Genomic DNA, 12,486 nt, shown 5'->3' with positions numbered 1-12,486 from the left:
TCTTAGAGGTTGATCTCTAAAAAATAGGCCTGGAGGCTGGGCACAGTGGCTCATACCTGTGGTCCCAGAATGTTGAGAGATTGAGCCTAGAAGTTCAAGTCTGAAGTGAGCTTGAATCACTTGTTCTGTGAATGGACTGTATATACAAAGCAACCCCCAAATGCTGAAGGAATAAGAAACTAAATAAAGAGGAGGCAGACAAATCCAGGTCATAGGTTTCGGGTAGTTTATTAGGGGAACTTACAAGCAGGAGTACTTACAGAATAGTCTTGGGAAGCCACAGTACAGGTAGATCACCACATTGCAAATCCCCAGACCCCGGGCTTATATCTTGGGGAAAGTATCCCTGCTCTAGAAGGAATGTGTAGGTGGCTATGGGTGTCAAAGCCTATAATTTCCAGAACAAGGGTTGTTACAGAGGAAACTTACAATGAGTAGATCTTCCTACATAAGGAGTAATACATCAATCAGACATTTGGGAGGCATTCTTGAACTTGGGGTTACTTAGAAGTTACATGGCAGATTAGCATTTAAAATAAAGGCACTCTTCTCTCCATATTGCCACTGTACTCCAACCTGGGTGACGGAATGAGACCCTGTTTCAAAAAAAATAAAAAGGCCTGGCATTCAGCAGCTTTGGATTTGTTCTGTGGCTAATTCAGTAAGTGGAAATAGGAGGAAATGTCAGGGATGTGTGTATCAGCTCAACATAAGATTTTTTTTTTTTTTGTAATGATGGTTGCTGTTAAGAATGAGTGGTCATAAATTGCGCCCTCACCTGCACAACGCACCCCCATCCTCACCTCAACACACAGGTAGACTCCATGGCCCACTGTGGCTAAGCTTTTCTTAAATAATGAATACTGCTTCTACTGCTGCCAGTGACAAGATTAACTCCAAATTAATTCCTTGCTTCTTTAAGTCACGTGCTCACGTTCAGACTCCTAGATGGGACCTGACTGATTTAGTGAATACATATCACATGCCCTTGTTTTGGCTGCCAGAAACGGTGTGATGAAATATTTGCCCCCATCTAGACAAAACAGAAAAGAAACAGTTGATCTTTAAGGTTCTTTGAAGCCTAAGAAACTGTGATTCTGTGGGCTTGTGTACATCATCTTGTCATCATGTTACCACTGGTGTTAGAGCAGGTGTGTAGACGTTTTAACTCATACCAGGACTTTTATGATAACTCCAATATCAGACACCTTTTCCTTTCTTATCCTACAAAACATCTTTTGTTGTACTCTACCTTATAAAGTGTATAATAACTACAACCTTTAAAGATGCAAGAGGGCACATGTGGCAAATTGTGGGTGGTGCAGGGTGAAAGCCAGCCGCCTAACTTCCCAGCATCCTTACAGTGTGGCATGTCCTGGTGAATTTACTGGCTTCTGGTCTTCAGTTTTACATTTCCAGAAAGCCTGTTTTATCAGTACTTCAGAATTTATCTGACACATGGAGATGGACTCATGCTCATTAATTTCACGAGAAACACCAGAATTCTAATTAGTTAATTTATAATGAGAAATAAAAATTTCAAGCACACCAGATGGTCATATTAGCCTAATAAATGGCATTCTCTCTCTATGAAAAACCATATGAGAAGCCAAACAATAATCAGAATGTTGTTCACTGTTTGGAATCAGAGCAAGGGGAGTTGGTTACATGATTACAATGATTAATGGCCTTAGATTCTGATGGCCTGATTGTAATAGGATTCTTTCAGTTGTAAAGAACAAAAACACAATTAAAACTGTCTTGGGTAAAAAGGGCAATTTATTAAAAGAGTACTGGAGTGCTTCATGGAACTTTGGGAAAGTCCGGGGAAGAGCCTGTCTTCAGAGGTGACTGGAATCAAGACTAGAAAATACTTCTCTTCCTGTTGGCTTCATTCCCTCCTTCTGAGAACCAACTTCTTCCACCCACTGGAGGATGTTACATCCCTCAGTTACTTCCATGGGAGAGTGAGTGGCCCTTTTCCACTGGTTTCTATTAAGAAAAGGAAATCCCATCCCAAAGCGGGCCCTGACCAGACTGGTATTTGGGCCTAGCAGCCAGGGGTAGGACTGGGAGCGGTGGAGCAGAGCCACTTGGCACAGGCTTGCTCCTGCTGATTCCAATACATGACTTTAAGTCACTGTTGGCTGTCAGTAAGTCCGGGTTGGTGCATTGACATTGACGTAGTCTAGCTCTGCTCCCAGAACCAGGGGGATCTGTTTGTGAACCAGGATACTGCTTCCCCAGGACAATGCCTAGAAATAATGACTCCCTTGTCTTTCTGATCTCTTGCTTTCTAAGGTTTCTCTGAAGGTCATTTCTCCTCTAATGGACTTGTTCTTTCTGCTACAGCTGATATCTAGAGGAAGATCCATGTTGATTTCCCATATTTTTATTCTCAAAAGACCATCTTATTTCAAATTTGGGGAGTACATAATGTACTTTCTATGACTTAAAGATTAATTGTTGCTCTCTTTGGATTTTTTTTAAAGGGAGTGAGGGAGGGAGGGGGCAATCACAAAGATTTGATGAGTAATTGGCTGAAAGTCATCATTCAATATAAGTTTCCATTTTGTTCCACAATGCCTTTTTAGAAAGATAACTGAATGTTTTAATTGTTCACCTGTATTTACTTTCACACTCGGTGTAGTTAATCTGTATCTCTTTAGATTCTAATTTTATTTTTATTGATTTAATTATTCAATGTATGTTTTTCGATGCCTCCTTTGTATAAGACTGTGCTGGGAGGTGATAATAAGGAGAGGGAGAAGGGCTCACATATAGGAGGGATACGTTTCTACCTGCTTAACATGAGTACAGAGATACCCAAATACTGATCTGCATGGTAATTCTGCCCAAAGCAACGCTCCAGTGTTCTACCAGGGTTCCTGATAAGCATATCATTTGAGTCCTAACCTTGAGTGAGAAGAGGGTAGGCAAACAAGTTCACTGTTATCTATTAACATAAACATATTTTAAGATTATGGAATATTTTAATTATCTAAAATACTCTCAAACACCCATCTACTCATTACCCAGTTATAATGTAAGTTAATATTTTTACTATACATGCACCAATGTTTTTAAAGAAATGGTCTATCATGATTTATATGGCCACCCAATATATCCACTTTATTGCAGGACATCAGCTTCCAAAATTTCACTATTACAAATAAGGCCGCAGTAACTATCATTATACACATCTCCTTGAATATATATATAAGAGTTTCTTTATATCCCATAAATATTACAATGATAAATCATCAATTCACAATAAATTTTTTAAAAAGCAATTTTCTTTTTACTCAGAATTGCTGGGTAATAAGACATATGTACCTTCAATTTTACAAGATATTGCCACTAGTTTTCTTTGAACATATTTACTGTTTCATATCCTCATAAATAAGGATTTTTAATTTTGTCAATCTAATAGATATTAAATGGCATTTCATTGTTGTTTTACTTTGCATTTCACTAATTACTAAATTTGATTTGCAAGAGCTTTCATGGCTGGGCACGGTGGCTCACACCTGTAAACCCAGCCCTTTGGGAGACCAAGGCAGGCGAATCTCTTGAGGCCGATAGTTTGAGACCAGCCTGGACAACATGACAAAACCCATCTCTACTAAAAATACAAACATTAGCCAGGCCTGGTGGTGAGTGCCTGTAGTTCCAGCTGCTTAGGAGGCTGAGGCAGGAGAGGCGGAGGTTGCAGTGAGCCATGATTGTGCCGCTGTACTCCAGCCTGGAGATTGACAGAGTGACATTTTGAATAAAAATGAAAAAAATATATAAAAAGTTAATTCTGTTATTAATCCTCACTTGGTTAGATTTATTTTATTTTTAATTTATTTTATTGCATTTTAGGTTTTAGGGTACATGTGAAGAACGTGCAAGATTGTTGCATAGGTACACACGTGACAGTGTGATTTGCTGCCTTCCTCCCCATCACCTATATCTGGCATTTCTCCCCATGCTATCTCTCCCCAACTCTCCACCCCCCACTGACCCTCCCCTATTTCCCTCCAACAGACCCAAGTGTGTAGTGCTCCCCTCCCTGTGTCCATGTGTTCTCATTGTTCAACACCCGCCTATGAGTGAGAACATGCGGTGTTTGATTTTCTGCTCTTGTGTCAGTTTGCTGAGAATGATGCTCCCAGGTTCATCCATGTCCCTACAAAGGACACAAACTCATCGTTTTTGATGGCTGCATAATATTCCATGGTGTATATGTGCCACATTTTCCCTGTCCAGTCTATCATCGATGGGCCTTTGGGTTGGTTCCAGGTCTTTGCTATTGTAAACAGTGCTGCAATGAACATTCGTGTGCATGTGTCCTTATAGTAGAACGATTTATAATCCTTTGTATATATACCCAGTAATGGGATTGCTGGGTTAAATGGAATTTCTGTGTCTAGGTCCTTAAGGAATCGCCACACTGTCTTCCACAATGGTTGAACTAATTTACACTCCCACCAACAGTGTAAAAGTGATCCTATTTCTCCACATCCTCTCCAGCATCTGTTGTCTCTAGATTTTTTAATGATCACCATTCTAACTGGCATCACACTACCGGACTTCAAACTATACTACAAGGCTACAGTAATCAAAACAGCATGGTACTGGTACCAAAACAGAGATATAGACCAATGGAACAGAACAGAGGCCTCGGAGGCAACACAACATATCTACAACCATCCGATCTTTGACAAATCTGACAAAAACAAGCAATGGGGAAAGGATTCCCTGTTTAATAAATGGTGTTGGGAAAATTGGCAAGCCATTTGCAGAAAGCAGAAACTGGACCCCTTCCTGACACCTTACACTAAAATTAACTCCAGATGGATTAAAGACTTAAACATAAGACCTAACACCATAAAAACTCTAGAAGACAATCTAGGCAAAACCATTCAGGACATAGGCGTAGGCAAGGACTTCATGACCAAAACTCCAAAAGCATTGGCAACAAAAGCCAAAATAGACAAATGGGACCTAATCAAACTTCACAGCTTCTGGACGGCAAAAGAAACAGTCATTAGAGTGAATCGGCAACCAACAGAATGGGAAAAAATTTTTGCAGTCTACCCATCTGACAAAGGGCTGATATCCAGAATTTACAAAGAACTAAAACAGATTTACAAGAAAAAAACAAACAAGCCCATTCAAAAGTGGGCAAAGGATATGAACAGATGCTTTACAAAGGAAGACATACATGAGGCCAACAAACATATGAAAAAATGCTCATCATCACTGGTCATCAGAGAAATGCAAATGAAAACTACATTGAGATACCATCTCACGCCAGTTAGATTTATTTTATTAATCCTCTTTTGGTTAGATTTAGTTTATTATTTTCTTTAGATGGAGTCTTGCTCTGTCTACCAGGCTGGAGTGTAATGGCATGGTCTTAGGTCACTGCAACCTCTGCCTCCTGGGTTCAAGTGATTCTCCTCCTTCAGCCTCCCAAGTAGCTGGGACTACAGGCACTCACCACCAAGCCTGGCTAATTTTTGTATTTTTAGTAGAGATGGGGTTTTACCATGTTGGCCAGGCTGGTCTCGAACTCCTGACCTCAAGTGATCCATCTGCCTCAGCCTCCCAAAGTGCTGGAATTACAGGTGTGAGCCACCATGCCTGGCCTTTTGTTTAGATTTATAATAAATATCCTCTGCCAGTCTGTGACTTTTCTGAAAACTTTGTTTATAGTATTTTTTGATCAACAAAAGCTTTAAATTACAATTTAGTCAAGACCTATATATGAAATGTCAAACTCTAAACATTTTAGAAATTATATATGTGTATATACATATATATATACATGAGAATATGTATATGTAACATACATATAATATATATGCATATATGTAATATTTTTTATAAGACTAGAGGTTTAGCCCAGCATCATTTGATTTACCCTTTTCTCATTGATTTGTAAAGCCATTTCCATCATATACCAAATTCCTATATTTTAGCAGGTCTATTTCCAGGGTTTACATTTTCTCAGCTGGTCTATTTTTATATTGACTCTCTTTGGCATTTCATGGAGTCATATGACTATTCTGATTTGTTTGTCAAGTTCCACAAAACACCTTATTGGTTAGATTGGAAGTACTTTACATTTTTTGGATGTAATAATTGCTATAATTATATCCACCATTCCACACATACATAAGTTATTTTACATTTTTCAACAACATTTTGTATTTTCTCTACAGATGTCTTACATCTTTTGTTATATGTATTCTCATAGGAAACTTAGATATTTTGTTGCAATTATAAATAAGATTTTTCCACTTAGATTATGCTTTCTAATTTCTTGTTACAAGTACATGGTTATGCTGTTTTTGTATATTGATCTTTTATCCAATAACCTTGCTGAAACTTGCCTATTCTAATTTATAGATTCTCTTGTATTTTTTAAAATGTAAACAATTTTATCATCCATGGAAGATGACAAATTTGTTTCCTTTATTCCAGTATTATTCTGTTTGCTAATGTTGATTTTGCTAATTTTTCTTGTTTTACTGCATTTTCTAGGCTCTCTAGTGCATTATTGAATAGAAATGCTAATGGAAGACTTCTGTGACTAGGAACATTTCAGGGGAGAATTTTCATGGGGTTAGTTTTGATTCTTATTTATTGTGTTCTTCTCACAGTAATGTTGCCTTTTTCTGTTCATGTAAAGTATGTTGGATTTTTCTGGACTAGGAGCAATCATAGGTAATTCTACCCAAGAGGAATGAAAACTTTGGGCAGTTTGCTCAATATCTTAGTTCAAGAGTGCCCTCTTCAGTTCTAACAGTGAAGTGAGGCTTATTTAATTAATGACACGTTTCCAGGGTGGTAAAAGGTAGGAGGGAGTGATGTTTACTAATACCATGATACTATCTTTTCACCCTAGGATACTTATTTTCTTGTGTTTTATTTCTTATTTTTCTTTACCTTCTATTTGTCCCATTCCTCCCCAGAACCAGTGTCTTTCCAAGACTACCACTGTGGTCCCGAATACTTCCATGAAAAACAATGCTTCAGATATTCCGGTCTCACACATGTTCTCACACTTTCCTCATCAGGGAAGGACATTCTCTTTCTGTGGGTGCTGTCTTCTGCATTCCACCTCTGCTAAGGACTTGCCACCTCTCCTGTCTTCCCTGTAACCCCTGCCTAATTCTGTTTCAGCATGGACTCTGATTTGGCTCTACTGATTCTGGACTGTTCTACCTGCATGTAAATTGAAGTTTGTTGTATTCTCTATCCTCCACTATGCTCTACCTGTGGGCAATTATATAGTTTTACTTTCTTTACTGTTGACCTGTATGGTTTTGGAGGATGTATGTAGAGATTTGGATTTAAGGAACCAAAGGGTTGAGAAATGTGTGTTACAACCTTCCTGCATACCTGTAGGTTTGTCATTTTATTTCTGTGATTCTGGCCTTTTTTTGCCTTACATATTTGTATTATGCTGTTCTTGAATTGCTGTAAAGAAATGCCTGAGACTGGGTAATTTATAAAGAAAAGAGATTTAATTGCCTCATAGTTCTACAAGCTTTACAGGAAACATGGTGCTGGCATCTGCTCAGCTTCTAGGGAGGCCTCAGGGAGCTTTTCCTCATGGCAGAAGGTGAATGGAGAGTAGGCACATCACATGGTGGAAGCAGGAGCAAGCAAGAGAGTTGGGCAGCAAGAGCTACACACATTTATATGAGCAGATAGTGTGAGAACTTACTCACTATTATGAAGATAACACCAGACCATGAAGGATCCACCTCCATGACCCAAATACGTCCCACCAGGCCCCACCTCCAGCATTGAGAATTATAGTTCAACATGAGATTTTGGCAAGGACAAACATCCAGTGTCAATATTCTATATGTTGCTAGGTTTATTGACATGATATTGTTATATACTTTCTTGGTGACTTGCTCTTTTAATCAGTAGGTAATGATCTTTATAACTAGTAATTTTTTTATTTAAAGTCTCTTAGATAGGATGTTAAAATAAGAATTCAATTTCCTTTGGTTAATATTTGCTGTTGTTAACCCAAAGACCACCATGATGGCTAAATAGTAGAAAGGAGACCTTTATTGGAGATATTGGTTTGGAAGTTAGGAAAGAAAGTCTCCAGCATGGACGAGAAGAAGCACGGGTTGGATTTTATGCCTCACAGGGCTGGAATCATGCATATTCAGGAGGTTTGGGGGAAAAGCTAGATGTGTTTATGAGGGAGCTGTAGGCATATGTAGTGGATAAACATATATATGGCATACATTCTATGTTCACTTTAGGGCTACGTTTTAGCATTAAAATGAGGTAGAATTTAGCTCTTTCTATCAAAAGGTGAACTTTAGGAGACAAAGACGGTTTACGCACAGCCTCTATCAGGTCTGCAATTGCTTATCAGAGAAGAATGTTTGTAAGGCCAGTCCTCTGTCCAGTCAGAGTTGTAGTGGTTTGGATTGTAAGTCCGAATTAGGACAATTGGCCTAACAGCTCCTATTGTTAGGATATTTGGTGAGAATTTAGAAATTTGCCATTCAAACCCATCCCTGAACCCTCAGCCCATAGGCAACTTTTTGCTTTTTTTTTAACCTTAGGTTCTGTTTTAGTTGATAAAGGGGCATCTATTTTGGTCTCTCAGATTGCACTGTATATAATTTTATATACTTTCGTTCGTTGTGGTTTATTTTTTATTATTTTTTATTTTTGTGGATACGTAGTAGTTGTATGTATTTATAGAATACATGAGATATTTTGGTACAGGCATGCAATGCATAATAATCACATCATGGAAAACTGGGCATCCATCCCTTCAAGCATTTATCCTTTGTGTTACAAACAATCCAGTTATACTCTTTTAGTTATTTTAAAATGTACAATTAAATTATTATTGACTATAGTTCCCACATTGTGCTGTCAAATGCTAGGTCTTACTCATTCTTTCTATTACTTTTTGTACCCGTTAACCATCCCCACCTCCCCACTGCACCACCCCCTCCCTGCCCTGACTAGCCTTCCTATCCTCTGGTAGCCGTCTTTCTATTCCCTATGTCCATGAGTTCAGTTATTTTGGTTTTTAGATCCATAAAAACCAAACATGAGAACATGTGATATTTGTCTTTTTGTGCCTGACATATTTCACTTAACATAGTGATCTCCAGTTTTATCCATGTTATTGCCAAAGACAGCATCTCATTCTTTTTAATGGCTGAATAGCACTTCATTGACTATAAGTACCACATTTTCTTTATCCATTCATCTGTTGATGAATTCTTAGGTTGCTTCCAAACCTTGGCTATTGTGAACAGTGCTGCAACAAACATGGGAGTGCAGATATTTCTTTGATATACTGATTTCCTTTCCTTTGCATATATGCCCAGCAGTGGAATTGCTGGATCATATGGTAGTCAACTGTTAGCTTTTTGAGGAACCTCCAAACTGTTGTCCATAGTGGTTGTACTAATTTACATTCTTACCAAGAGTGTATAAGGATTCTCTTTTCTCCACATCCTCACCCTCATTTGTTATTGCCTGTCTTGTGGATATAAGCCATTTTAACTGGCATGAGATAATATCTCATTGTAGTTCTTATTTGCATTTCTCTAATGATCAGTGATGTTGAACACCTTTTCATATTCCTGTTTGCCATTTGTATGTCTTCTTCTGAGAAATTCTATTCAAATCATTTGCCCATTTTTTGACAGAATTATCAGATTTTTTCCTGTAGAGTTGTTTGAACTCTTTATATATTCTGGTTACTAATCCTTTGTCAAATGGGTCTTTTGTAAATGTTTTCTCCAGTTCTGTGGGTTGTCTCTTTGCTTTGTCGATTGAATCCTTTTCCATGCAAAAGCTTTTTCACTTGATGTGATCCCATTTGTCTATTTTTGCCTTGGTTGCCTGTGCTTGTGGGGTATTGCTCAAGAAATCTTTGCCCAAACCAGTGTCCTGGAGATTTTTCCCAATGTTTCCTTGTCGTAGATTCATAGTTTGAGGTAATAGATTTAAGTCTTTAATCCATTTGGATTTTATTTCTGTATATGGTGAGAGATAGGGGTCTAGTTTTATTCTTCTGGATATAGAAATCCAGTTTTCCTAGCACCATTTGTTGAAGAGACTGTCTTTTCCCCAGCGTCCATTCTTGGCAGCTTTCTCAAAAATAATTCACTGTAGGATTTGTTAGTGGGTTCTCTATTCTGTTACATTGATCTATGTGTCTGTTTTTATGCCTGACCCATGCTGTTTTCTTTACTATAGCTCTTTAGCATAATTTGAAGTCAAATAACATGATTCTTCCAGTTTTTTTTTTTTTGCTCAGGATATCTTTGGCTATTCTGTGTCTTTTGTTATTCCACGTAAATTTTAGAATTGTTTCTTCTATTTCCATAAAAGATATCATTGGTAGTTTGATAGGGATTGCATCGAATTTGTAGATTGCTCAGAGTAGTATGGACATTTTAACAATATTGATTTTTCCAAACAATGAACATGGAATACTTTTCCATTTTATGGTGTCTTCTTCAGTTTCTCTCATCCATGTTTTATAGTTTTCATTGTGGAGATCTTTCACTTCTTTAGTTAATTCCTAGGTATTTAATTTTATTTGTGGCTATGTAAATGTGTGGTTCAAACTTCACATCAGTTTATGGTTCCCCATTGTAATGAGTATCCTCTTCAGTTCTAGCACCTCAGGATTTCACTTTTGGGCTTGGCAATATTTGTAGACTTTGGGGGATGGGCGTGGATGTATTTCATCCAGCATTTCTGTGTGTTTAATGGGGTGGAGATTGGGGATGCTATGTAATCTCAGTCTATCTGGCTGTCCTCCATTATTCTTCAGCTGTCACCTAGCAGAGAATGTGGGTCAAAAGCCCGTAGAGACGGGAAGTTGGTGATAAGGAGAATCCTTGGAATGCAGAGCTCCTGAGCTCAGGGACTTGAGCCTGGGTAGCCACAAATATCGTTAGTACAGGAGAGTAGCAGGTAGGGCTAAATTGGAAATATAGTAGTCTCCCCTTATTCACAGTTTTGTTTTCCATAGTTTCAGTTACATGAGGTCAACTGCAGTCTGGAAATATTAAATGGACAATTTCAGAAATGAACAATGTGTAAATTTTAAATTGCACGTGGCTCTGAGTAGCACCACAAAATCTTGTTCCATCTGGCTTCATCCAGTTCAGGACCTGAATCCTCCCTTTGTTCAGTGGCTCCACGCTGTCTGGTGTTCCTGCCTGTTAGTCACTTAGTAGCCTTCTTTGTTATTAGATTGTCATGGTATTGCAGTGTTTATACTTGATAATGGCTCTAGAGTGCAAGAGTAGTGGTGCAGGCATTCAGATATGCTAAAGAGAAGCTGTAAAGTGCTTCCATTAAGCACTTTAGATGCTTAAAGATGAAAGTTCTCGACTTAAAAAGAGAAAAAATTGTATGCTGAGGTTGCTAAGACCTATGGTAAGAACAAATCCTCTATCCTTGCAATTATGAAGAAGGAAAGAGAAATTCATACAAGTTTTGCCATAGTGCTTGATAAGTAAGTGCTTAGCTGAGATGAAAAAGGAACTACATTTGCTGATAGAAAACATGAACGGAAATATGTTCTAACTGATAGCGATTGGATTCAGTGCTATCAGAGGCTTCAGAAATTCACTGGGGGTCTTGTAACGTATTCTCTAAGGATAAGGGAGACTGCTGAAATTGAAGTAGGGATGCCCTGCTGGTGGTGGGTAATACTTAAACAGAGGCTGGGACTGTTGTGGCGTTTTAAATTTTGATTAGGGCCATTCCTTTCTGAAATGTTTTTATTTCATGTAAAGTGTATACCAATAAAAATTTAAAATATTTTTCTTTTTGAAGTTGTTCGTTTCTCAAACATTCACTTATCCCTCTTAGATGTGCACCAACAACATACTCAGAAGATTATGTTCCACCATATGATTATCAGCCGCACGTGAGTACAAGAGCCATAGTCTTATACCTATTTGTGTACTTAAAGTGATTCTTTGCACCTGGTATAGTCAAACTTGGGAAGAAAGAAGAAATTACTGAAGTTTATGATATTTTATATTTTTTGAGATATTAGCTGTTTATTGGAGTCATTACAATGTTTTATGCTTATGATTTATTTTTGGATGTTGATAGATTTCAGGGAAAAAATATTGCAATATCTAAAATATATTAGACACTTTCTTCCTCATCTGGTTTACTTGTCCCCTCCCTGAATCCAATTTATCTGGAGTAAGAACCCACTTTCTATTTATTTGTATGGCATCAACACATAAAAGTAAGTGGCTTAATATTGCCCTGGGAAATATGTATCTTAATTTAAAGATGCCCAGTTTATAACTTGAATATATTTGTACTTTACAAGTTATGCAACAGAAACAAAACAAGGCTGCTTCCTATTAGCGTTGCTCTGGAAATCTTAATCAGGGCAGTAGACATGAGATAGAAATAAGAGATTTAACTGTTGATAAAGAAGAGAAAAACACA

At 37.9% G+C, this 12,486-nt stretch overlaps 1 protein-coding gene across 2 annotated transcripts in view; it reads left to right on the top strand.

Annotated features, from left to right (window-relative positions):
* CUNH9orf135 (chromosome unknown C9orf135 homolog) overlaps window positions 1–12,486 on the top strand; it is an 86,094-nt gene that overhangs the window by 50,803 nt on the left and 22,805 nt on the right. The window contains exon 5 of one of the 2 annotated variants that reach the window (XM_032290934.1): window positions 11,887–11,944. The exons of the other annotated variant lie outside the window; for it this stretch is intronic. Within the exon in view, the coding sequence (XP_032146825.1) occupies window positions 11,887–11,944 (58 nt within the window). The remainder of the gene's footprint in view (window positions 1–11,886; window positions 11,945–12,486) is intronic. 2 annotated transcript variants of the gene reach the window in all.

Source organism: Sapajus apella, unplaced genomic scaffold (genome assembly GCF_009761245.1).
Source record: "Sapajus apella isolate SASKATOON/1434 unplaced genomic scaffold, GSC_monkey_1.0 scaffold24, whole genome shotgun sequence".
Taxonomy (NCBI): Eukaryota; Metazoa; Chordata; class Mammalia; order Primates; family Cebidae; genus Sapajus; species Sapajus apella.
This window is presented reverse-complemented; position numbering and strand designations above follow the sequence as displayed.